The sequence below is a fragment of the Aedes aegypti genome, chromosome 3 (genome assembly GCF_002204515.2).
Source record: "Aedes aegypti strain LVP_AGWG chromosome 3, AaegL5.0 Primary Assembly, whole genome shotgun sequence".
In the NCBI taxonomy this organism is placed as follows: domain Eukaryota; kingdom Metazoa; phylum Arthropoda; class Insecta; order Diptera; family Culicidae; genus Aedes; species Aedes aegypti.
Genome location: NC_035109.1, coordinates 390,165,287 through 390,192,675, shown reverse-complemented (window position 1 = coordinate 390,192,675; position 27,389 = coordinate 390,165,287). Strand labels below are relative to the sequence as shown.

Sequence of the window (27,389 nt, the reverse complement as noted above, 5' to 3'; positions counted from 1 at the left end):
AAGGGAGAGATGACTGTATTACCACTACGGGTAAGGTTTTATTTTCAGTGTAGCAATGTTTTAGGATATTTTTCCCATCTGGCACCTCAATCCGATTCGTACTGTCAATCTGACAGTTCGCTATCTCTTTCGCGCGTCGGTCCGCATCGTATGCCAAAGCGAGACAACTAGTGTCAGGAGGGTGTTTCAGCTTGGCTTCACTTTTTCTGCATCAACGTCGGTCAGGCAGTGCTCTACAATACCGATTCCAATCTGAACTCCGCTTCGTACTACCGCGATTCATTTCACAAAGGCAAGCTATCGAAAAACAAAAATTCCGCAGTTTGAACGCCATTTGCGTACGTGTGCATTTAAAATCGCGATAAACATCGGGTAAAAAGTAGTTCGGTAATCGATTGCATTTCAGTGGCGCGAGTGTGATTCTGTCGTGTTGAAAAGTGAATAGAAAGGTTCTCTAATCGAGCGTTTGATTGTTTTTTTGGGGCAGAGGCCCTGCCGCGGTTCGATTCCAGCTTCGGCGGATTCTTCCGATTTTCTTGTTGGGACTACGCCGTCGTGTCGTCGTGAGATTTTCTCGGTTGCGTGTTCTTTTTTTCTGTGCTTCTTTCCCTTTTTCGCATGTTTGCAGAGGCCAACCTCTCGCTCACCCGCCATCTTCATCGCTGCGGTAGCAGTTCGGTCAGTCGATCGGTTTTGTACACAGTGGTCTGTTCAATTCAAAACTATGTTAGGATTTCGGAATTGAAACCCGTCTCCGTGTACGATGAAGAGGCTGAAGAGGAGATCCTGCTTTATCTACCAGCGATAATAGTGTTTTGATTTTGATCCATTCATAAGCTTGAAAACAATTAGCTACACGCTCGAATATCAATGGCTTTTAGGACGAGATCATAAGTTTTGCGAGACAAGTTAAAAAAATTAAAGTGCGGCTCGCGTAAACTATATAACTAGAATAAAATACAAATTTCAATACGCTCAAACCACTGTGACTCCGATCAACGTAGTCGTCGCGATTTTTTCGTTTCGTTTTGCTGCTGTCAAAGTCTCTCTCGTGCAATTTTCTTATTGGATCGACGACGACGAGAAAGCAGTCAGTCAGTCAGGCAGCTAGCGAAAAATGTGCTTTTAGTTGAAAATGAAGAAAATTAATGAAAATGATGTTCTTTCTAGCCAGAAAACCAGTTGAAAATAGTGAATTAGTCGAGTGAAATGATGGACATTTTGTGAAACATCGGAAGAATGCTTCAAGTGATGTAAAAAACGCAGTGTAGAAAGAGGAAAAAATTTCCAGAGCTCACAAGAATTGCTCATCGGTGGGGCTCAAAAAAGTTCCTTCAGATAGGGAAGTAAAGCAACACGGGGCCCCATGGATACTACGTCAGCAGCAGCAGCTCTAAATCCAGGAGAAGGATCGAACTTTGGTGTGGTTCACGTCAAACAGGAGCCCGGATTCAGTGGCGAATCTTCCCCAGGGCCCGAGGGATCGATAGGCACCGATGGCGGCGATGGGGCGCGAACCATCCGGAAAATTACGGTGCTGGATCCGTTGAAGCTGAAGCTGCTCAGCCGACAGAACCATAACAAGTTGCTGTCCGGGTTGAATGCAGGTAATTTCAAGTAAACGAGTCCACTCATAGTCACTGAGAACCGTGCGGTTTGTGGTTCCAGTGGGGAAAAAAGGCAATAATAATTCACTATCTCCACATTGATTGCGTGGTTTGCATTTTGCGGTATCATTTTGACTTGGTCAGCAGTCAATAATAATTATTTTGCTCTTACGTTATGCTTGGGAGTGGTTATTTAATAATCGAAAGTTAATCCGGGTGGAAGCTGGAAGCATGAAGTGCTGTCTGATGCAATGAACGTGCAAGTTGTGGATCTAAAGGTGTAGAAGTGGGTGGAGGGTTTTCGTTTCGATGCTAAAGGTGAATGGAACTGGGGATTTGCGTTCTATTTTTAACTGCAAGTTTTCTTGTGTTCTAGTTTTATTCATCAATATGGGGATGGATGAGTTTGGTGCAGTGGACTAAGAGGACATCTTTTTATCACGAAACGAGATATGGGTGGGGCGCGGTTCGAATCCCGTCTCGGGCTAAAATTAGAATTTATTTGTGAGTTGTAACTACATGGTTTGATTTCAAAACATTAAAGCTATGCGATGGATTTGAAAATAGGTGAAAAGTGTGAGCTTTTATTTGTCTAGTGAACTTCTTAGCATCTTCTTGAGCCTTGAACCCACTTAAACCGTATTATGGATAAACGTGATATGCGGATTACATATTATAATTGAAGGAATCGACCATAACCTTAGTCCCAGAGTGCCCATCGAACTAGGCAAGGGGCTTTAGACATCTTTAGACATCTTTTTTTTTCAGAATCCCCACCCTCCCCTCATGATAAGATTTTTTGTGTATGAAATAGAAAATAAATAGGGCTGCGTCCATTTATTACGTGATGCTAAAATTAGAAATTTTTGACTTCCTCTCCCCCCCTCCGTAACGCTTTTTGTATGAAAAATCAAGACTAACAATTCAAAAGGCCTCATCTCCAAAAAGTAAACAATGAGAAAAATGCAATCTTGTTTTGTCAAACAATAAATCAAATTTAAATTATGAATTTAAGCATTTTATGTTATTTTATCGTCCAGAAAGTCGATGGATAAACTGATTTATAGCTATGAATATTCATTACTATCATTTTAGCAAAAAAATCCTGCTAAAAAACGAGTCAAAGGAAATGAGGCTTTTATTTCACCAAAAGCTATGCAGCCCTTTTCATTTGTGCCCATAGACGCCGGCCGACGCTGATGAGGCCTGTGAGTTGACGCCTTTGTTTACTCTAAAATCAAGCATAATTCTTCAATCCGACGTATCTGCAAAAATAAACAAACCGAGATTTGCTATGCATGGGCTTGACAAACGCATAATTTACATATTGAGCCAACAAAAGTATTCCTAAAACCATTTTACGATTTTTTTAAAATAAATTTAAATTCTGCCCTATGTGCACTTTACTCAGTGTTTTTAATTTGGCTACATACACCATGTGTTTGTAAAGCGACTCAACTGTCAACATTTTCATGCTAGCACATACACCGTACCTATGCTCATAGTAAAGCGACCTATATGCCGAATCAAAACATAAAATTTGAATCAGCAGATACGTCATACCGTTTCCGAATCACTAAACATGTTGGAAATCGAGAAATTCGGATTTCTACAATTGTAGCTAGCTGACGCGTCGGCAAACTGATGTGGAACATCATCAGTATTCGGTTCTAGACAATGTTTCTTACCAAATTTCTCACAAGAACTGTTCTCCATCTACTTTTGTTACTCACAGCTCCGTCCGGTGCTCTTGTTAGTCGAGTTGAAATTGGAAACATTCGCAAACCAATATTCGTTGTAGTTGAACGTAGAAACTGTCGAATTAACGAACTCTTTTAGGTTTTAAAGGAATTTGCAAATCGGTGTATGTGCAACTTCAAAACTATACTGGTGTATATGACGTGACGCATGTGAAAAATGAACTGTCAAACCGACACATGTAGCAAGGTGTATGTATCAATCAAGGTATGGTATCGACGAATCACCATGGTGTATGTGAGCAGCACAAAGCAAAAGGGTTTATTCGATAATTTCACCAGTTTTTCAATCTAATTCAAAACTAATCGTAATTGTTTAATAGTGGTTAGAAACAGTGTTCTTTTTTTCAACTTGTAGAAGACACAACAATAGAAAAAATGCAAAACATTTTAAATAGGATTTAAAATGCTTTACAATATATTGCATCGCATTTTTCTCGAATCCATCAAAATGTTAGATACGTCGGATTGAAGAATTATGCTTGAAATGTGTTGAGGCCTTCTAGTTGTGGCTTGTTTTTTCATCATCTTCAGATGTGGCCTTTTGAAAATCATTCAATATTCATGATAAAATACGATAATTGAAGTGTAGAAGAGTGTTACGTGGTAAAGCAAGGTACATGGGATCTCTGCAGCAAGAGGAGATTCGTGCGGTCGATTAAGTATGTGATTTATTCAATCATCGTCATCGATAAACATAATGGATGTGCTAAGCGAGAGTGTCGTCGAGCAATTATATGGAAATATTTGTTCAATTGAAGTAATATTTCAATTGAACGTTATGTTTCATGTAATTGTAACGAAGTCGTGTTGTTATCAATAAGTCGTGAAGTACAGACATGCTGACACAGGTATTATTAGGTAGTATGATACAAAATACATCACTCCACAGGAACCCGACGAAAAATTTGATTATGTTCGCTGTTGAGACTATCGCTGTGTAAAATAATACATGGAGCGGAGCGGCTGAAGTATAACTTGTATCTGCTTAGTAAATTTGAAACATTTTTTCGTAATTTTAGTTGCAATTTTGATGTTTGTTTAATAGGCCTCAACTCGGTTTCAAGTAAATATAGAAATGGGGCCTTTTTGGGAAAAGGCCGCATTTGCGATCAATATCCTAATTATCGGGAAATGAGATGGGGCCTTTTAGAAAAATTATATTTTTTCAACTTTCATGCATATTTTTGCATGACTATTGTATGATACAGTAAGAATAGGCTCTTATACACTTAAATCAGCAGAAACCCGATTTGTTTACATTTTGGACTTGAGGCCTTTTCAATTGTTGGTCTTGAAGTCTCTTATTTTGATGAAAGGTCTCTAACGTCTTTATGTTTTAACGTTATCTTGTTTGCTGTGAATTCTGATGCACAATTCTACAAGCTCCAGAGAAACCTTCAGCGACTATTACGATACTATTTAGGGTAGAAGTACCAATTATGGCTGTAGTACCAATTATGGCAATAGTGGGAACAAAAAGAGATTTTTCGTATTGTTTCACTAGACTATAATGGCTTATATTCACAGGAATGATTAAACTATTAATTTTTGATGGTAACTAAACCTTGAAAAGAACATTCGTGCAATAAGCTTCGAAAAATGAACATTTGAAAATTTTGCCTCACATATATGTCACCTTCTTAGCAGTTGGCTAAGAGACCTCCGTTACGAAATGTATGTTTTCATCCGGATAAACTGTTTCAAACGATGAATGTATGTTGCCTAGTAAGAACAAATGAATAAATTTATCTGGTATGCAATCAATTCTACTGTTTTAAGTTGGAAATCGTGTTATTTCCACTATGTCGATAACTGGTACAAAGAGTGTATGAGAGCCCAATTATGGCAATACTCTGGAAGCGGTTTGTTTACATTTTTTGATCAGTGAAATAAAAGAAGTAAAGCTATTTTACGGGTGACTTCCACGACGGGACGGTTCGGTAAGGCATTATCTTCATGTTTTGTACTCAATTACTAAGATTTTTCAATCACACCTTCGAAAACGTTCGCGAGCGGAAGATGCTAATTTCATGGTTTTCAGCGACACTAGATTTTTGAATTTTCCCTCTTTTTTCGTTAAAAATTGGCACTGGAAAGGTAATGTGAGATCATTAATGCTGTTTTTTATCATAGTTTGCATTTACACTACATTTTGACTTCTTTTTCGAAAATTAATTTTCTCCCATGAACCCATTGCAAAAATTTGATTTAACATCTATTTAACCTAAAATTTTTGGAAAATTTTATGAGAAATATCTTCATTACATATTTGCGTTGCATTATCATTCGCTCTTCATGGCGTTTGAGTTCATTTCGTGCAAATATTCGATAGTCCATAATTGGTACTCTTTTATGTCGAATGCTAGGAACGCTATTGCCATAATTGGTACAAATACAACGCTTTTTAAAATCCATTTTTAGAAGCTTAAAGTCAATTTAGTACTAAAACTGTTTAAATCAACAGATTCGCAAGGCTTTAAACTAGTAATTGACACCAACAAGTCATGCTTGTGTCTTAGAAACGCAATTACAACTTGATTTTTATTACTACTGTTGACATATTGCATCCATAATTGGTACACCTACCCTACCTGATTCTTCAAGTATTTCATCTCAGATTTCTCGACGCAAAGCTTCAAGTATTATTCTAGTGGTTTCTCCGGAGATTTGATCTGGAATACTTCCAAGGACTCCTACATGGATCTCTTCAGAAATCCTTCTAGAGATTCCTCTACCAATTACCCCAGATATTCTATCAGCGATTTTCAAAGAAAATCTTCATAATTTACTGCAGGAAATTCTGTACCACTTTAACGTTACTCTCTCCACTTGTTTGCTCAGGGATTACTTTATTTTTCTATATGTATATGTAATGCCAGAGTTTTTAAAAAATGTTCAGGATTTTTTTTCCAAGAAACTCAACATAATTCTAAGTTATTTCATCCACGGTAACTTCAAAGAATTTCTTCCTTAAGGTGAAACAGTTTGGAATCAACTTTTAAGATAGCACTGCAACTTCAAAGACACAAATCTAGCGAAAAAAGCATCCAACAACCGTGCACTTTTTAATTTTGGCTTTGTGCACTAGCAGAAAGCTTAAAATGAGAAGATCAGAAACGTTTTCCAACTATTTCTCCAGTTTAGTGTCTTTGTTAACGTGAGTAGGGGCACAAGTTGGCCGTTGTGTCGAGGCCCAGATAGCCGTAGCGGTATACGCGCAGCTATTCAGAATGACCATGCTGAGGGTCGTGGGTTCGAATCCCACTGGTCGAGGATCTTTTCGTAAAGGAAATTTTCTCGATTCCCAGGGCATAGAGTATCTTCGTACCTGCCACACGATATACACATGCAAAAATGGTCAATCGGCAAAGAAAGCTCTCAGTTAAAAACTGTGGAAGTGCTCATAAGAACGCTAATCTGAGAAGCAGGCTTTGTTCCAGTTGGGACGTAACGCCAGAAAGAAGAAGAAGCTTTGCAAGACGCTGTTCAACTCGATCACGTTCACTAATACCACTATCAGGATACGCTAACATTGATCGTTCTGATAGTGGTGTTAGTTTGCGTGGGCGAGCTAAAAAAAGACTCAACAACGTTTCTGAAAAAAGCGGAAGACCTCTCGGGCCCCTCTCTAATGTTTGTCCAGATTTTTGCAGTTTCATTGCAATATCGTCGCCAAACATGATTCTAAGCAAAGTCAGAATTTCAAAGCTGATCAGAGTTTTTTGAATGTCTATATTCGAAAAGTGGAGCTCTGAGAACCATGATTTGTTGAACTGTCATAAAACATATTATTTTATTATTCAAGTCGTTATTTAACCCAGTGTTTGCATAAATTCTCACATAACAACTGTGTTCTTCTGCATTATAGTTCATCTTTTTTGTTTTTAAATTCTTATTAAATTCTCAATTTACAAAATTCAAATCGATCTCTTGTGGCGAGTTTCCATAGGACGCTTCTATCCGAACGCAAAGGGCTATGGTTTCTATGTATTTCGGTAGTCCATTTGCCTGAGTGTCGATTTACCACTTTCGAAAATAAATTGTGTTCCACTTTCGATAATTAATAACTACTTTCACCGCTCTATTATGTGGAGCGACAAAGGGACTTATTAATCAAAACTAAACACTACTTGAGTCAATCTTACACTGGCACTAAACCGGGGTAAGTAATTGAATAGAACGGTGTATCATTTTGTCATTTTGTCGGAAATCCACTTTTAAACGCGAGCTGATTGCATGCCAAATTTAGGCAATGTACACTAGGGCGATTCAAAGTTCAAAAATGTTTGAAAATCCAGTCTCCAATATCTTCCTTACCATCCTCACCATAAAAGTAGAGTTCTGTGAAATTTTCAGCTTTTTCGGTGTTGATTTAAAGGTAGCCCAAAGACAATGTTGGTTTATATGGAAATTACCAGGCAGAATTTTGGAAAATGTTCCAAGCACATTAGTTCTGTGCTTTTCATCCCATATTGTGAACCTTTATGAAGGAACAAAGCCCTTTTGAGCTAATTTTGTTTGGGATTTTTGTAGATGTTTGCAAGGCTATAATCCCATGTGAAGCTAAATTATAGCAAACAAATTCATTAATTTCTCTTATCCTATCCGTCGCATTGAATTAGTCTCTTCAGCTAATTTCTTTATTTTGGTTTGTAGAATGAGTTTTTACTATGGGATAATAAGTTAGTACATACATTCTAGGTCCAACGTATTTGGAACATACTTCAAAATTTCTTCATAGTAATTTCCATATACAGTGATACCTCCATGAGTCGATGTTCCATGACTCGATATCGACTCATGGAACCATACTGCCGTGAATCGCAAGTCAGTCCCATCTGTAAAAAGTAGGCATTGAGAAAATGGGCTTTGAAGTTCCCAAACTCGTTTTTCATATGAATATTCAAAAAATTCCATGGTCAAATATTAATGAAACTTTCACAATTTGCGTTTCACTACGATATCTTTCCGAGAAAAATATGAAGATGAACCAAACACGAAATCTGTAGTGGGACTGATATGCGATTACATTTCATTATGGGACAAATTGACTTGCTGTTTTTTCCTATTTTTTCCGAACAAATCATATTATCTCATTAGTGCAGCTGAAAGAGTATTGAAAAATGTGTTAAAAACTGAGCTTAACTCAATTTTGACGAAAATGCAGATGGGACTGACTTGCGATTCACGGCAGCATACTGGAAACAAAATTTCATGGTTACTATGATGGTCTCATCAAACAGCTTGCCAAAGGATTGCTGTTCCATGACTCGATATTACCATGAGTCGATGGTTCCTTCAATATCGACTCATGGAGGTTTCACTGTAAAACTATTGCCTTTGGACCACCTTCAATTCACAACTAGAAAGCTGAAAATTTCATAGAACACTATTATTTGCTATTTTTTCCCATGTTGTATTCGGGGAGTTCGGAGGCTGGGAGTAACACACGCGTTGTTGGCTTAACTTATTTATTCTACCAACTATACTTACACGGTTATTGTTCGTTCGAAGAGTAATAGATGAAAGAGAGCTACACAATATCTCTGATAGCTTTTATAGTCTTTCAATAGTGTTGCCTGATTGGATCCTTATCTAACATTAGCGAATATTAATTATCGCTGAGTTTCTTCCCTAGATCAATATCGATGAGTTACATTGTGATATCTAGATACATAACAACTTTCCCCTTTTTTGATTTTTTAGTACTACCTTTCATAATCTTCAAATCTAAACCACTCTGGTAACTTTCTGGTTCTTACTGATCTTCTGAGGAAAATTGATTCATTTGATCCGCATCGATTTTGTCTCTCATCAGCTTGAAATTTTCTAGGTGGTGATTCACCTAACGATTCACTACGCCTACGCTTAATAGTTATATTTTCTGATGATCGTTCTGGCGCTTTTGCAATATTCGTTTTTACAATTGAGCTTGGATATCTTAACTGGTTTACATGAACATTTTTAATACTATCGTTCTCCAACAACTTTATTTTATACAAAAATTTTCCGATTCTCTCAAGAATGATTGCTGGAATCCACTTGACTAATTCTTTAAAATGGTTTCGGTACATAACCTTTTCCCCTTTTTTAAAATCTTGGTTGGGGTACAATTTTCTTTCAAACAATTTTTCTTTTTGACATCATAAACATATTCTGCATTTTTGGATTCATCAAACGTTACGCTTTTACGATTAAGCTTATCTGTCCCTGTCCCACATGATCTTGTCTTCGGGTTTATACTTGTCAATACAGTTCTTGGTTTGAATCTAAAAATCATCTCACTGGGCGACTTCTCAGTAACTGTCGAAGGAGTACTATTATACCAAGCTAAAATGGCATTCAGTTTCCTTGATAATAGTTCTCTGTTGCCTTGTTTCTCTAACAATCTCTTTTTCAAAAAGTTCTTCACGGTCTGAACACCTCGTTCAGCAGCACCATTCGATTGTGGGTGGTACACTGGAGATTTGATAATCTGAACGTTACGCGATTCCCAATATTGCACAAACTCAAACGAACTGAACGGAGGCCCGTTATCGGATACCATTGCTCTGGCAATCCCACAAACTTGAAAAAATCTTCCAACCGTTCGTTAACCTGTTCTGCATTGGTTCTATTCATCACTCTTGCTTCAATGAACTTTGTGAATGAATCTATAACACAGCGTAACAAAAATGACACTTTTTCGTGTCTCAAGGATCAAATTATGTGTCTCTAGTAGATTTGGGGTTGCTGAATCTGATGCCGTTCTCAGAAATTTCCCAGCACGTCACAATTTTTAGCTACAGGTCGCCAAAGTTGTATAAAACATTGGTTTTATTGATGTTAACCTAAAATTTGAAGTATATTTTATCAAACTTTTTTGTGATCTTATTCACCAAGCATGCAAAGGAGGACTTGAACTTTTGTTTTAGCTATATTTTGGTTGAAATTACACGATTAAATTTAGATTAAACTGATTTTTTCAACATGCTTGCAGTCTCCATACAAAATTCTTCGTTTCTCTTATATGGCAAAATACAATACTTTTCTAAACCATCAAAAAATAACTTTTCCGCATCAAAAATATTATAAACTTTGATGATAAGTATTGTTATACACATAAGGTTTGAATTCTGTCGCAAATTAAGCAAATAAATTGCCTTACAAGCTGTCAAACTTGCATGCAAGTTGGCTGAAATAGTCAATTTTTGCATTTTCAACAACCAATATCTCAAAAACTAGACGTGCTATGATGTTTCTGTAAACGGCAATGGCTTCAGCAACCCTTAATTAAGTAAATAGAGATATTTTGAAGCTGGAGACAAAAACGTGTTCCGCAGTGTAATCAGTAACACCATCTTGCCTTCAAACTCAAAAAAGTCTATATGGATCCTTTCCATTGGACGCGTACAACTTGTCCACTTAGATGTTACCTTTTCTTTAGGAACGCTTCGTCTCTGATCACACACTGAACACTGTTTGAAATGCTCTTCAATGTCCTTTTGCATACCTTTCCACCAAAATAATCCTCTACCTAACATCTTTCCTCTAACTATTTCATCATGATTAGTGTGAAGCATTTTAAGCACAATTTTCTGCAACCTATCTGGAATCACTAATCGATCACCATAGAACAAGCAATTATCTTGACAACTTAAAGAATTACGCAATTTGCAATAATAGTGCAATGAATCTGGGATTTTTCGAGGCCATCCATACAGAACATAATCATATACCTTCGAAAGAACATCATCTTTCGCTGTGAATTCCGCTACATCACAAGTTTTCAACGGTAATTCTGGACATTCTTGCAATCTATTGATGGACAGTTCTTCAATTTCTGTGCCACCTGACACAGGTAATCTGGATAATGCATCTGCATGAGCCAAATTCCTACTTGGCCTGTATTCCCATTCGTAATCGTACATAGACAAAATCACTGCCCAACGTTGAAGTCTAGATGCTGAAATCACTGATGTTCCTTTACGAGGATGACAAATTTCCTTCAACGCTTCACAATCTGACACGAGTTTAAAACGATGTCCATAAATCTAGCGTAACATTTGAAAAGGGCCTATCTGCAAAACGTAAACATTGAGAAATTCTCAATTGAAGATTCCGTACCATATTTATAATTCCTATTTTAAACCCATTCGCATTTTTACTAGTTTCATACCTGTGTTCGACACCCATTAAAGTCTGTTGCGTGGCTCATTATGTTTCAAATCTCAAATAACACAACAACTCGTAAAAATTGTTGAATTCAAACATCATCGGCCCTTTTATGAATCTTCAAACCAGTTAGGCCCTTTCAGTTAGGCCCTTTGATTGAACATGGTTTCAGTTAGGCCCTTTTATAATTTGCTAATTTTATTGATTTTTGAATTGGTTTGCATAAATCTTGAACAAAATTTAGCGATTATGTGAAAAAAAAACACTATCTAATAGCTAAATATTGGAAATTTTCGGTTGAAGATTCAGTACCATATTGATTATTCCTATTTCAAACCCATTCGCTTTTTACTAGTTTCATACTTGGGGAAGATCCAAAAATGACGTCCATCGTTTTTCGGGATTTCTAGAACCCTTCTACCCCCTCTGTCACGCTTTTTCTAATACCCAATCCATGCACTGTCACATTTTCGTACATCCCCCCATTGGAGGAGGCCCCAATTGATGGACGTCATTTTCGGATAACCTCTTGTGTTCGACACTTATAATGGTCTATCACGTGGCTCACAACGATTTGAATTTGAAATAGCACAACAACTTGTAAAAATAGTTCAATTCAAACATTATCCGCAGATAGGCCCTTTTACGAATTTTCAAACCAGTTAGGCCCTTTTTGAATTTGCTAATTTTATTGATTATTGAAGTGATTTGCATAATTCTTCGACAACATTTAATGATTATGTGAGAAAACAACACAATATCATACAAGCTAAGTATTGGAAACTATTCTATACAAAATCAGCAACATATTGATTATTGATATTTCAAACCCATTCACTTTTTTTTACTAGTTTTATACTTGTGTTAGACACTCATTATGGTTTATTACGTGGCCCAGAACGTCTCAGAACAATCTCAAATAACATAACGACTAGTGAAAATGGTTGCATTCAAATATCATCAGCAGTTAGGCCCTTCAATGAATCTTGAAACCAGTTAGGCCCTTTCAGTTAGGCCCTTCGATTGGACATGGTTTCAGTTAGGCCCCTCCAGTTAGACCCTTTTATTAAACATAGTTCCAGTTAGGCCCTTTTGGAATTTGTTGATTTTATTGCTTATTGAAGTAATATTCATAGTTTTTGAATAAAATAAAGCGAGAGAAAAACAATGTAATAGCTAAATATTGGATATTCTCGGTTGAAGGTTCAGTACCTTATTTATTATATCTATTTCAAACCCATTCACTTTTTCACTTGTTTTATACTTGAGGGCCTTCCTTAGCCGAGCAGTTTAAGTCCGCGGCTACAAAGCAAAGCCATTCTGAAGGTATCTGAGTTCCATTCCCGGTCGGTCCAGGTTTTTTCGTAATGGAAATTTCCTTTACTTTCCTGAATATAGAGTACCTTCGTACTTGTCACACGATATACGAATGCGAAAATGGCAACTTGTCAAAAAAAGCTCTCAGTTTATAACTGTGGAAGTACTCATTGAACACAAAGCTTAAAAGCAGGCTCTGTCCCAGTGAGGACGTAATGCCAAGAAGAAGTATAAGAAGAATTCTTGCAAGGCTGTTACAAAAACAAAACGAATTTGTTTTTGTGAAAATCGCGACTTTTGGAACTCGATCCACAACTAGAGGCAACAAATAAAAATTAACAAATAAAAAACATTCAAAATTTTTAATGTAATTGATTTTTTTTTCAGGATAAAAAATCAGTTTTTCAACTAACTTCGCATTAAGATTATGATAAAACTAGCAAAAAAGAGAATGGGCTTGAAATAGGAGTCAATATAGTACTGAATCTTCAATAAAGAATTTTTATTAATCGGTTTTGATTTTCTCACATACCTAATCGATTGATTTTGATCTAAAACTTTGAAAATCACTTCAATAATCAATAAAATTAACAAATTCCAAAAGGGCCTAACTGGAACTAAGTTTAATAAAAGGGCCTAACTGGAGGGGCCTAACTGAAACCATGTTCAATCAAAGGGCCTAACTGAAAGGGCCTAACTGGTTTGCAGACTCGTGAAAGGGCCTATCTGCCGATGATGTTTGAATTCAACCATTTTCACGAGTTGTTTTGTTATTTAAGATTTAAAACGTTATGGGCCACCTAGTAGACTATTATGAGTGTTGAACACAAGTATAAAACTAGTAAATAGGAGAAAGGGTTTGAAATATGAATAATCAATATAGTACAGAATCTTCAATAAAGAATTTTCAATATTCAATGTTGATTTTCTCACATAATCGATTGATTTTGTTCTAAAACCTTTAAAATCTATTCAATAATCAATAAAATTAACAAATTCCAAAAGGGCCTAACTGGAACTATGTTAAATAAAAGGGCCTAACTGGAGGGGCCTAACTGAAACCATGTTCAATTAAAGGGCCTAATTGAAAGGGCCTAACTGGTTTGAAGACTCGTAAAAGGGCCTATCTGCCGATGATGTTTGAATTCAACATTTTTCACTAGTTTTTATGTTATGTTAGATTTAAAACGTTACGTGGCCCAGTAATAGACTATGAGTGACGAACAAAAGTTTATAACTATTAGATAGCAATGAGTTTAAAATAGTAACAATCAATATGTTACAGAATCTTCAATCGAGCATTTCTCAATTTTTACGTTATGCTGATAGACCCTTTTCAAATATTTCAAAAACACTATACAATGGCTAAATATTGAAAAATATGGAGGAAAATTAAAAATGCACGGAAGGGCCAATCTGATTTTGATGGAAATTTTCAGTTAGGCCCTTTTATGACCAGTTAGGCCCTTTTAGTTTTATCATTTTCAGATAGGCCCTTTTAAATTTGAATAAAATTACCATTAATAATGCATTTTGCATGCCCGTAAGAGTATGTAGGAATAATTTACGTAAAAAATGATACGAATAATGAATAATCAAGTTTGTTTACATTTTGCAGTTAGGCCCTTTTCAAATGTTACGCTAGAAATGTATTTGTGGAAACGCTTCACAGCAAATATTATGGCTAGAGCTTCCCTATGAAGCTGCGAATAATTTTTCTCAGCAGGCGATAATGTACACGAGGCAAAAATGACTGGTTTTTCCTCTCCATCTACTATATGCGATAACACAGCGCCTACGCCATAAGGGCTGGCATCCGCTGCAACCACGATTGGTTTGTTTGGATCGTAGAGTTGCAACACATTGTTCTTCAAAATCAGCTCTTTGCTTCTCACAAAACACTTCTCACAATCACTATCCCAACTAAACACTACATCTTTTCTCAATAGTCTGTACAGAACTCTCAACTCTGAAGAGATGTTAGGAATGAACTTTGAATAGTAATTCACCAGTCCCAAGTACGATTGTAATTCACTAATGTTTGTAGGAGCTGGTGCATTCACAATTGCAGTTACTTTGGACTGATTTGGACGAATTCCATCGCTACTAACTGTGTGACCCAAATAGTCCACAGACGTTACAAAAAACTTGCTCTTTTCGGTATTGATTTTCACGTTGAATCTGCTTAAACGTTCTAGCACCTTGTCTAAAACTTGTTTGCACTCTTCTAATGTTCTTGCTCCTATCAGCACGTCGTCTAAATACGTTACACATCCTTCTATGTCTCCTAAGATCTGATACATGATACTTTGGAAGATCGATGGAGCAGTCGCCACGCCAAAAGGCAATCGCACATACTGAAAAAGTCCTATGTGCGTATTAATTGTTAGATACGCTTGAGAGTTTTCCGAAACTTTCAACTGCTGATACGCACCACGAAGATCGATAACGCAAAAGAAATTACAGTTTGCAAACTTGGCAAAAATGTCGTCGATTCTCGGTAACGGGTAGTGTTCCGAACGCAAGTAAGGATTAATGGTTACCTTACAGTCAATGCACAGTCTCAAGCTGCCATTGGGCTTAGGCACAACAACTATGGGAGAAGCCCACTTACTAAACGCGACTTTCTTCAGAATGTTTTCCTGACACAATCTATTCAACTCAGCCTCAATCGCTGGTCGTTGTTGAAAGGGTGGTGAATAAGCAACGTGGAAAATAGGGCAAACGTTGTCTTCCATGACAATCTCCGCCTCAAACTCACGAATTGGAGTGTTATCGTCACAAATCACATTGGGGTATTTCAAACGAATCGAATCAAGGAGGGTACTTTCAACACGGTTCATACTCACGATACTTTCCTTGAACTTGTTCCTCCATCCGGGCCAGAGGACGTCCATCCACGTGCGCCCCAGAAGCGGTCTGAAGGTTTTGCTGCTTTCGATCACTACTAGCGCAAGTTTTTCACTCGGACCACGCTGACACTTGGACACATCTGCACTGAATCCCCCAATCACTTTAATACCTTGTCCCGTTACAGTTGAAAAATCATCGTTTATACTGAACAACGGACGACTCGAGAACCACTTTCGGTACAAACTGTCACTAATCACTGTAGCACATGCCCCACTGTCAATTTCAAACTCAATCGGTCGGTTGTCCACAAATAACGTTTCGGTTGCTTCCTTGCTCTTCACTAACAAGGTCTCGTTCTTCACCGAATTCAACTGCATCCGAAGATTTGCTATTTCTGCTGCCAAATCTTCACCAGCACCAACCGTGCCTACGGTCTGGTTTCTTCTCGAATCCTGGCTTCCATTACGATTTTGCTTCGAATTTTTCGAAAAGCACACATTTGCAGCATGGCCTTGCCTGCCACACGCAAAACATTTCCAACTTTTCGCTGGACACTTCCCTTGTTCGTGATCTCTACCACACTTTTCACACACTCTTCGCCGGCCATATTGATTTTTCTGACCGCCATTGCTATTCGCGAACTTCGAACGACTTTTGCTACGACTCCGGTATGACTTACCAGATCGGACCACGTGCGCACTCAACACGTTTTCCCGTACTTTATTATCCTTTTCGGCTAATTCCCAGTTCAACGCTTCATCCACCGCTTTTTCGAAAGTTAGGTTTTTCTGCTTGAGCAGGTGGGTACGGAGCCTACTGTCGTATATACCGAACACGAACCTGTCTCGGAGGGCTTCCGTCAAAAAATCATTGAAATCACACTTCTCCGCGAGAGCTTTTAACTCGACCACATATTCCGACACTATTTTACCCGCTTTCTGATCTGCTTGATGGAATCGATATCGCTCACTAACCTTATTCACATCCGGCCTAAAGTGCTTTTTGAGCGCTGCTACTAATTCCGCGTACGTTTTAGTGCTAGGATTCACGGGCTGCAATTAGCGTTGGGCAAATTTGACCAGAACATCGATGTTACTGAATCGATTCAAATTCCATACATCGAATCGATTCATCGATAAAATCGAATCATTTGAATCGATGTTTTTGAATCGATTCGAATGTCAAGCTCATGCGAAAATTTAGAAAAAACAAGCTTTCAAAATAAGACCAAATGAAATTGCATATAATTGTTAAATTCCTCCGATTGAATGACGAGTGAAATTAAAAATTATATATTTAACACTTCAAGACTGATTCAAAACGATGTCAACTCCTTGAAAAATTCTAAGCAATTACATCATTTTGAATCGAAACAAATAATCGAATAAAGAAAATCGATTCACTCGATTTTGAGTGCTCCAAACATCGATTCAAAAAATCGATTAATCGGAACAAAAAAATCGATTTTCGGAACATCGATTCAAAATCGCCCATCGCTAGCTGCAATAGCTTCTTCAGAATGGCGTACGTGTCCATTCCGAGGTGCGTTAAAAGAAACGCCACTTTTCTGCCTTCCGGAATGTCATGCAGAAGAAAGTGTTGAAGCATTCTTTCCTCATACACTTCAAAGTCATCACCCGCGACGTAGTTATCAAACGATCCAAAATTCATCGCGATTTTAACACTACCGGACGGTCCGGCCACCACGTGTTTGGTATTGTCTTCCTCGGTCATATTTGGAAGGTTCCAAACTGATCAAACAATAGCAATAACACACTTCGTTTCGCGATACGTGCTCTTCAAAACTGAATACGCTTTTGTATATCAGCCTATTGTGCACTGAACAAACGGTAGCACTTAATCTCACTCCGTTTCTGCGCTCCACGTGATTTTCGCAATGCGGTAGGTACACTTTCGTCGATCGTCACTACACTCTCCACTTTACCTCGTCGCCAACTTTTGTTGTATTCGGGGAGTTCGGAGGCTGGGAGTAACACACGCGTTGTTGGCTTAACTTATTTATTCTACCAACTATACTTACACGGTTATTGTTCGTTCGAAGAGTAATAGATGAAAGAGAGCTACACAATATCTCTGATAGCTTTTATAGTCTTTCAATAGTGTTGCCTGATTGGATCCTCATCTAACATTAGCGAATATTAATTATCGCTGAGTTTCTTCCCTAGATCAATATCGATGAGTTACATTGTGATATCTAGATACATAACAGATGATAAGAAAGATATAGGAGATTGGAATTTCAAACTTTTTTAAATTTTGAACCGTTCTAATGTACATGACAAAAAAAATGTTGAAAAGAAATAAAAAAAAAATAGAATAAAGATTTTGGTTCTTCTCAATTAATTCTCTCAAAGTTACCTAAGTCGATTTGAAGAACTAATCAAAATTTTTCTGTGGTTTGATCCGCGGTTCAAAAAGGTTAACCAGGCCCAGTCTAGATTTTTCTCAAATCATCTTTCTTTTCGTACTCCAATTCAATTAGGTGTTTTTACTTAAGAATCTACCAACGCAGCACGTTCATTGTATCAGATTTCAAGGTGAGATGTAACCAAAAGGCAAAGTGAGTGTTGGAGTCCTTATGTTGCTCGTATCTGAAACGAATTACAAAATAATTCATCCTTCCATGCCTCAAACCTATTTGTAATTGGTAAATGCTAGGTATTAAATATAGCTACATCTCGGGATACAAACCTTCGCGTAGGACAGCAAACGGGGCATCAATCTTCGTTTGCGGTGCTCGCCACGCTTATTCATCTAATACAGCAAGAAACGATCATATCAGCCTTCGTGGGTGTAGAAGTATTTTATTGTATTCTTCTTCTTTTCGATTCTAGCCAAAGCAAAAGCGCAACCTCCTGCTCCTAAACCACCACCTCTAGCAGCACCGTCGTCAAGTGCATCAACAGTGACCGAAAAAGAAACTCCGTCAGAAGTGATAGCCACCGACAGGACTGTAGAAGCAGAATCGGAACCGTTACGACCCGATGTTGAGGAACCTCCAAAGCAAACATCTTCAACTTCGTCGGCACCACCCAAAACAGGGGCAGGAGGAGGCTCTACACTGTTCAGGAGGAAGAAGGTAGTACCAGTGGCCATAGCACGTAAGCTAGCTCAAAAAGAAAAGACTAAACCCGCACCAAAACAGTGTGAAGAAAAAACTCCCCCGGCGACATCACCTACGGATGCATCACCAGTTCAATGTGAACCTGTTCTACCAGAGCCGGTTGAGCAGGTACCTCAACAACCTGAATCTGCTCCTGTAGAACCCAAACCGGTCGAACCTGAATCTTCTCAACACGAAGCAAAAGAACCAGCAGCGTCTTCAGAACCCAACCCGGTGGAGCAAACCGAGACCAGAGAGAAACCAGTGGCTAGCCCACCACCTCTCGTTCTGGTGAAACGTGAACCGTCAGATCTGGTGACACGTCCGACGGCATTCCGCAGAATCAAACCAAAGGTTGCAATCTGTCTCAATCCAAGCCGTCCGAAGAAGTCAATTCTCAAAAAGACCACTTCTGCGGACAAATTGCTCCCGGCGGGATCGAACGAGCCGAGCAAATCTTTCAAGGATTTGATTCCAGAGGAGACGATTGTGCTGGACGATGATGATGAGGAAGACAACGAGCAGCACACGCCAAGCGTTACGGTTGAAGAGGCTGATCATACAGGAAAGTCGGAGGTCCAGCGAACGCAGCAAGAGGAAGCAGAACGTATGGCTGAGGAGGAAACGCGACGAATAGCGGAGGAGCAACGTCAAAAGGATGCTGAAGATCAGAGAAGGATAGAGGAAGGGGCTAGGAGAAAGGCTGAAGAACAGCGTAGGATATTAGCGGAACAGAAGAAACGAGAAGAGGAAGAAAAGCGACGAATAGCGGAAGATCAACGGAGAGCTGAAGAAGAGGCTAAAAAAGTGGCTGAAGAACAGTGCAGAATACAAGAAGAAATGAAGAAACGAGAAGAAGAACAGCGACAGAAGCTAGAACAACTACGAATACAAGAAGAACAGCGGAAAGTTGCAGAGGAACAAAAGCGGTTGGAAATGCTCGAGCAGGAGGAGAAAGCCAAACGTGTGGAACCAGAGAAACCCGCAGCTGAAAGTAGGAAAACCATGAAAATACCGCCGGAAATTTGGAAACGACAAATGGAGAGGATGAAAAACAACCCGAACCGACAGCATAGTACGGTGCCGGCAATTCCACAGTCGAATGCGGAACCATCGCAATCTCAACACACGATCACATCGGATCCTGTTAATGTTAAAACATCCAATGTGGTCGAGCAGGAGCCTGTTAGTGTTGTAGCTCCTGCTGTAAATCAAGAAAGAGCTAACCAAATCAGTGAGAAGCCTGCTGTGCAGGTGACTCCAAATCCTACTAAAGAAATCCGACGAATATCTCGGCTTCCTCCCAGTTTGGCAATGAAGCTGATGAACTGTGTCGCTTTGAAGCCTTCCAGGAACAAAATAGAGGAGAAGGCTGCACCGTCTGTAAAACCCTCACAGAATAAAACAGAAACATCGCATGCAACGAAAGAAGTACCATCATCGGCACCAGCAGTAGTTTCACAAACTGCAATTAGGCGAATATCCGGGCTTTCACCGAGTGCGAGTATGACGCCAATAAAAACTGCTGAAGCGATGCAACAGGAAGTCCAGGAAACGACAGCCGATAAACAGCAGCAGTCAATTGTACCTGAGAGCGCGGTCGCAAATGTTGAGAGAACCGAAAAGACTGAACCGGTGGAGCGTACTGTGATATCTAACAAGCCGGCGCCGACGAAAGAGATTAAACGGATAGCACTTCCGCCAGATATTGCTTTGAAGTTGTTAGGAGCAGTTAGTAGAAATAAACCGGTGGTTGTGACATCCACGGCCGGAACAGTTGATCCAGCGAAAAATGTTGCATCTAAACCTGCAACGATCGCTGAAAAGCCTGCGGTCGCTGAACCCGAGTCGTCGAACCCTACTGTAACGGCCGCTGCTCCCATCGTTGTTCCTCCAATAAAGCAAACAACAATTCAGAGTGGTACAAATGCTCCGAAAGAAATCCGTCGAATATCACAACTGCCTCCCAATGTCGCGATGAGGCTGGTGGATTCTTTGAAACAGAAAGGAATAACTGTACCAAAGTTGTGTCTTAAGAAGGATACTCCTACCATCGAACCAGTTAGTGTAGCTGCATCAGATGTACAACTTCCCAGTGAACCATCGACACCGTCTTCCGTGGCATCGGTGCCGGAAATTAAGGTGGAACCACAGGAGCAGCCAACCAAATCCAAAGGAAAGGTGGAAATCTTGTCACAGGTTATTTTGCCTACGGCATCCTACAATCTGGAGGAGCTATTGGCTGGCAAATCAACTGAAGGCTTTGCGCCATCCTGTGCGATGCCTCTTCCGTTACCCATGCACAAAGGAAGAAGGCAAGCGGCTCCTGTCCCTATTGCGCCAGTTCCTACATCAATTCATAGTGAGCCGATACAGCATAGTCAAGTCTCTTTACCTGTACAACAGCCTAGCAAACCAGAGACTCCTGCACCGGTTACAGCGGTACCATCGCCGATTCCAGATCTTCCGGTTGCAATGGCAGAAAATGATATCGCTTCTGAAGTCACTGTCACAACGGAGAATGAAGATATCCCAAATCCATCGCATGAAAAATTCGACGAATACATTATTTCCTATTCAGATTGTGAGGGAGCTCCAGTGCAATATGATCCATCAAAAAGCGCCCAACAGCAAAATAAGGAAGAAATCCCACCTGAGCCGAATGTTACTTTTGTTTCCTCAAACGCTCCTACTGTTATGTCGCATCAATATTCCGTTACGTACTCAGCGAATTCACACCAGCAACTTCATCGGCCAAACGTTCAAGCTCCGATAGTAATTCAACAACCAGCAAACGTTTCCAGTTATCAGCCACGCCCCGTCGCCTATTTCACCAAGGTATCCAACAATACACAACGACCTTCCCCTCAACCAACACCCGTAACATATCATCCACAGTTTACGGTGTTATCACAGCCCGGAATGAACCCTACCCGCATGATATCCCAGCGAATGATCATCAATCCAGCAGCCAGCATGCAAAGTGGCCAAAGACCTCGGTATCCAACAGCTCAGTTTGTTGTGCTACGCCACCCCACTCCAATCAGAGGACAGTTAGTTGCTCAAACTCAACTTCGGCAGGAACATCCACAGCCTGTGCCGCAACAATCGCAACAGCATCTAACTGTCCCTAGAGAAACCTATTATCATCGCTTGCCAATAGTCAACCAGAATCAGCCTTCAGTTATTGTACCAACGCCGCGATACGTTATCCCCAAACAGTACCCTCAAATTCAAATGGCTCGTCCTCCGCGTCCGCAGCGTCCTTCCGTAGACATCGCCCAAAATCAAAGCAAAGCATTCCAACCTGTTCAACAATCGCAACCGACCACCGCATTCTCCATCGCTCAACCTGTACAACAGCAACGTGTAATTCCGAAGATCGTCATCGACAGCAGCTACGTGGATCAGCAAGAACGAGGGACTCCAGCTTCTTCAAACACTCCACCTCTTCAAGATCAATGGAAAACACAGAATACGGCACCCTGTTCGGAAGAGATCAGGAACAAACTCCGGGACAAATTGAAGTCTCGAATGCTGCAACAAAGTGCCAAATCAGGAAGCCCAACTGTGGAAACCCCACCGCCAAACCCACTATCAACGCCTTCATCAGCGGCTCCCAAAGCCTCACCAGCAAAAACTCCGGTTGGACCTCCTACAATACCCGTTCGTAACACCGTAGTTTACCATCCGCAAGACTTCCAGCAACGCATTCGTTCACAACAAGCGCAACCACCCAAACCGGTAGATACTCGCATCATCAAGCAGTACATATGTCAGGGAAGGAAAATTTACCTCACCAAAATCAGTGTCACAAAACCCACACAGGCCAGTTCCTCGAACGTTCAGCAGACAGAGCCACCTCAGCAGTTCCTACAGTATCGGCAGCCCCAAACGGACACGGGCTTTCATGGTTTCCCACAGGCAGCGATAAAATGCGATCAACGCAATTTCCAGCAGTTCAACGAAACGGTTCAGCAGTTGGAGCGGAGGAAAGTTCCAGAACCTTCGGATGAAAGCGGGATGATTGAAATTCAGAATATCCAGAAAATTCGTGCCAAGATGCGAAATCGGAAACCGAGTGTGGTGACGGCTGTAACAACACACGGCTTGAAAGGAGAAACTTTCATCATTACGGAACTGAACGATCCGTCGCTGCATCCAATGGAGATGCATTCACCGGAAGTGAAGCAAGAAGTTCCGCTACAACATCCTCCTAGAATCACCAGACGAAGAAATACCTTTGTAGTGGATGATTCGGATGGAGACGTTCAAACCGATCAGTTACCACAGGTGGAAATGACTAGTCAGGATGATAGCCAACAGGATGATAAACCATCTGAAATGGAACTCAAGGTGGAAGTCGAGAATGAGGAAAAGGAACCGGTAACGAACGCGGAACGATTAGCATTCGATCGGTGTATGAAGGAAGAGGTACCATCTGGATCCGAATCCAGCCAGGCTGACGAAGATCTGGCACGGGAGATTTTGGCTCTGGTGGAAAACGAACGCAAGGCTTTGCGCGCTGGGCCAACGGTGAAGAAAGTCAAGAAGCGAAGAAAGCGACGTAAAAGGCACAAGAAGAAAAGTGATGGCAATGAGGAGTTGATGGATCTCTTGATGAAGCATGTCAATCAGGAGTCGTTAATTGCGGATATCGTGGCCTCGCAGCAGAAGAAATTGCCTGTCATTGAGCTATCGGATACGGATGAGAATGATGAGGATAGAACAGTGCAGAGGAGAGTGACCTGCAAGGATGTTCGAGTGAAGCCAGATCCTGATGCGGAAACAATCGGCGATAGGAAAACATCGTGTACGAGTGACTTCGAGGAATCTGAGACGAATGACATTTTTGCCGAGATTTTGAAACCGTTTGTCGAGGAAGAGGAACATGCGGTTGGATCGGAAAGAGTTGTGGTGGAAGAAACGCCGCAGAAAGTTGTCTCAGGTAAACCGATGGCTGAGTCGGATAAAGCATGTGCAAAGGAAATAGCTGGTTCAGATGAGATTCTAAGTACGCTTGTCGAAAAAGAGAAACAGGCGGTTAGCCTTAAAAGCGTAGCGACTCAAGAATCGTTGCAGAATGCTGTTCCATGGGAATCAGAGGATGCATGTCCAGAGAAGCCGTCAGCACCAGCGCAGAAAGCTACTTCAGATGACATTTTGAAATCGATTGTCGAGGAAGTGAAACAGTCGAATGAAGCGGAAGCTGTTCCTGAGAAACCGGCACAAAAATCGGATGAAGCATGTCGAGAAGCGCCGAGAGTACTGGCGGATGAAGTTATTTCAATACCTGCAGTGGAAGAAATCGTTCCAGAAAATCAGGTAACATCAGAGGAACAGGATGTTGTTCCAGAACAGCAAGCAGTAACATTGAATGAGATGGTTACCGATGAGCAGAGAGAAACGATACCAGAAGAAAAGGCACTTTTACCAGTGGAAGCCGCTCCGGCGGAACAAATAGTGCATGTGCCAAAACAAGCCGAAACATCTGAGATTTCATCAAAATTAGTTACGGAAGTCAGACCAGAGATTGAATCGAATCAACCTACCATATGTGATCAAACCTGTGATAACAGTGCCTTACCGGTCAAAGAGCTGCCGAAAAAAGCACCTGCTCAAAGAGCACCCAAACGCAAGCTCAAACCAACGTTAGTTTCTCGATCAAAGATAAGAAAAGTTGAACCTCCAGCAGCGATAGTCACCAAAATCCAACCACAACCAACAAGAGTCGAAAAGTCAACGGAAGTCAACATTGAAGATTCCAGTGATCCGTTCTCAGATCGAGATAAGCCGCCACTACCGGATTCGGAGGAAGAGCGAATCCAGTCTCAAATGGATACGATCAACTCCAGAGTACGGGAACTAGTCAATGAGTGGGATTCTGATGAAGAAGAGACAAGTATAAAGCAACCATTGCAGAAATATGCCTCGTTCGATAACAACGGTAATCTTCCGTGTCGCATTTCAAAAAATAATGCGTTGAAACGTGCTGCGATACTGAGCGATCCGGTTTTGGAAGTTTCTGTTGAGGAAAGCCGCAAGGAGGAATCACACGAAGCGATTGAGGATACTTCGGTGCAAGCTACAGCCAACATCGTTAAGCCGGTAAGAGTTACCGTCCTAAAGGTGGATTTGATAGAACGGTCAGAGATCGTACAAGAGCCGGTAGAACCCGCTACAAGAGAGAAGACTCCGCCGCCACCAACTGAAGCGAAGGGTCAAACCGTCGCGAATTTGTTGAAGGACTGGGATGAATCACCGATCAAACAAAAAAAGGAGAACGCTCCAGTGGTTGCTCGGGTGCTATTAGATAGACTCAGCTCATCTGAGTTGAATCAGTTGAAATCCAAAAAGGCTCCGGAAGTGTCAGAATCAAGTAAGATCACGATGGAACCATCGAATCAATCACCAACGATTGAAAGTAAGGCGAAGGATAGTCGAGATGAAATAAGCGGTGACGAATCGGAGAGAGTCGTCGCTCGTATATTTATGGGCGGACTAGACAGCTCCGGATCATCTGGACAGCAACAAATAGTGCCACCAGCATCACAGATGGCGGCTCAAAGCTCTCCAGTTTCTACTGGAAGTCCAAGCAAATCTCGTAAAAGTGAAAACAAGATTCCAAATACGGCCGAATCTCCTACCACTCGTTCGAAGTCTTCCAAGCAGACATCTATCAAAGATTGGATTCAAGGTTCTCCAACTACTGAGCCTTCGAAGCCCATTACGGGTAGGAGGAAAGGCTTGCGTGGAAGAGCCGCATCTGTTCTATTTGAACCAGAGGCTAACCAAGTCACTGAAAAACAGAAACCTGCAGGCAGGAATCTGAGAAGCCGTACTAAATCCGTTTTTGCCGAAAAGCCACCTCTGATGGAAGAAGAAGAACCGGTACAGCAAGAAGATATATCACGACCAGTGGAGGAACCGTCTGAGGAACAGATTGAAGTAACACCGGAAAAGCCCAGCGGAAGTCGTCCGGAGGTGATAAAGGAAGCAGGGGGAACCGCTTGTGCGGCACGGAAAGAACAAGAATCGAAAGAATACTCTACTAGCACTAAACCTACGCCGATCATTCGGAACCGTGTTCCGATTGCGATATCCTCGGAAGACGAAGATGATGCCCCGTTAGCCAAACGTCGCAAAGTGCTTCGCAAGAGGCGTTCCATGATGCGCCGTCCAAGCGCAATCCGGGATCTGAATGCTAACAAACGTCTGTTCCGAGGAGGCGCAACTCTCAACAATTCTCTCATCGTAGATGATTCCAACATGGGCGAAACTACCTTCATCAAAAGCGAACCTCCGGAGGAGATAGAAGATATTCAAGATTACTATGCCTCTCCGAGTGAATCCTTTGCTGTCACATTCCCGGATAATCCCTCCGAGCAACTGCTTTCTGTGGTCACTGTGCAAAACAATCAAGTAGTGCACTCACAAGACTTCGACGCTGGAAGTCCCTTCCGGAACCAGTATTTTGCCAAAGATCTTATTCAATCGGCAGCGACTTCCACTCCTAACGCCCAATCGCCGATCCAGCCTCCTCCTCCCGTACAGGATCATGTCTTTGCCACTCCGGAACCCGTCCGTGCGGCAAAACGGAAGCGTCGTACGAAACTGGAAATGGAAAACGATCGAAGACTTGAAGCGATGAAAAGGGAAGAAGAGCAGAAGCCTGAAGAGCTCAAGAAAAAGGAAGCACAACGAGGCAGAGTGTTTAAATCCTTTACACCAGTCAAGGTGGATGCCGTTGATCCGAATATTAGCCAGTTTGAATGCGCTTCGTGTTTCGAGCACGTTTCGCGTGATGATTGGGATGCTCACTATGCGAAGCACAGTGGTCTTACCTACCGAGTGAACGTGGATCCTGTGGTTGACCTGAACGACGAAACAACGGCCGTGGCAATTGTGACACGTTTCATGAAGGCCCACCGGCAGGTGACGCTCTACTGTGACAAGTGCAATGTGGCCAAGAAATCGGCCCTCGGATTAGTGTCGCATCGGCCTGTTTGTGGCCTGACGCGGCAAGAGATCCTAAACACCAAAATACCGTGCCAGCATTGTGGCCGGAAGTTGATGCCCGTCAGTATGAACTGTCACCTGTTGGGACATTGCGCGGTGCTGAAGCGAAAGAAACAAGAAGAAGCTTTGGAGACGAAGCTGGAAGGAGCGTCGGCCGATGTGGAAATGGAACCAACAACGCTCAATCAGCGTGGAACGGTTAAGCGCCAAGCGACCGCCAAGTAAGATTCGTTTGATTGTAATACCCTCCAGACCGTTATTGTCAGAAAACAATCTCCATCAAATCTGTACTAGTGAAAAAACTGCATGTTAGGGCAAAATTAAAAAATATCTAGGCTCGCCCTTTGCTAGTTTCAAATCTGAGATATTTAAACGGGTTTTCAATAATCGTGATTATCATAAGAAATTCACCATTAAAACTTGATTCAAAGTTGGATGTTTTAGTTATTTGTATACTCGGAACAGAGTCTTTTATAAGAAGTTCGACAAAATTTTGAGTTACGTCCTTTGTGAGGCGTGACTAATTGAGAGAGAGATTATAAAAACCATTTTTCT

The 27,389-nt window shown here is 40.8% G+C and overlaps 1 protein-coding gene across 7 annotated transcripts in view; it reads left to right on the top strand.

Annotated features, from left to right (window-relative positions):
• Nucleotides 1–228: 228 nt before the first annotated feature.
• The window catches only part of LOC5568954 (titin), a 43,921-nt gene continuing 16,760 nt past the window's right edge, over nucleotides 229–27,389 (top strand). Inside the window, exons 1-4 of one of the 7 annotated variants that reach the window (XM_021854101.1) lie at nucleotides 229–449; nucleotides 1,171–1,607; nucleotides 18,547–21,653; nucleotides 21,714–27,055. In XM_021854101.1, the coding sequence (XP_021709793.1) occupies nucleotides 1,367–1,607; nucleotides 18,547–21,653; nucleotides 21,714–27,055 (8,690 nt within the window). In that variant the 5' untranslated portion in view covers nucleotides 229–449; nucleotides 1,171–1,366. Of the gene's footprint in view, nucleotides 450–583; nucleotides 679–724; nucleotides 1,608–18,546; nucleotides 27,056–27,389 lie in introns of those variants that run through there. The other 6 variants (XM_021854097.1, XM_021854096.1, XM_021854095.1 and 3 more) reach the window with 6 other exon arrangements.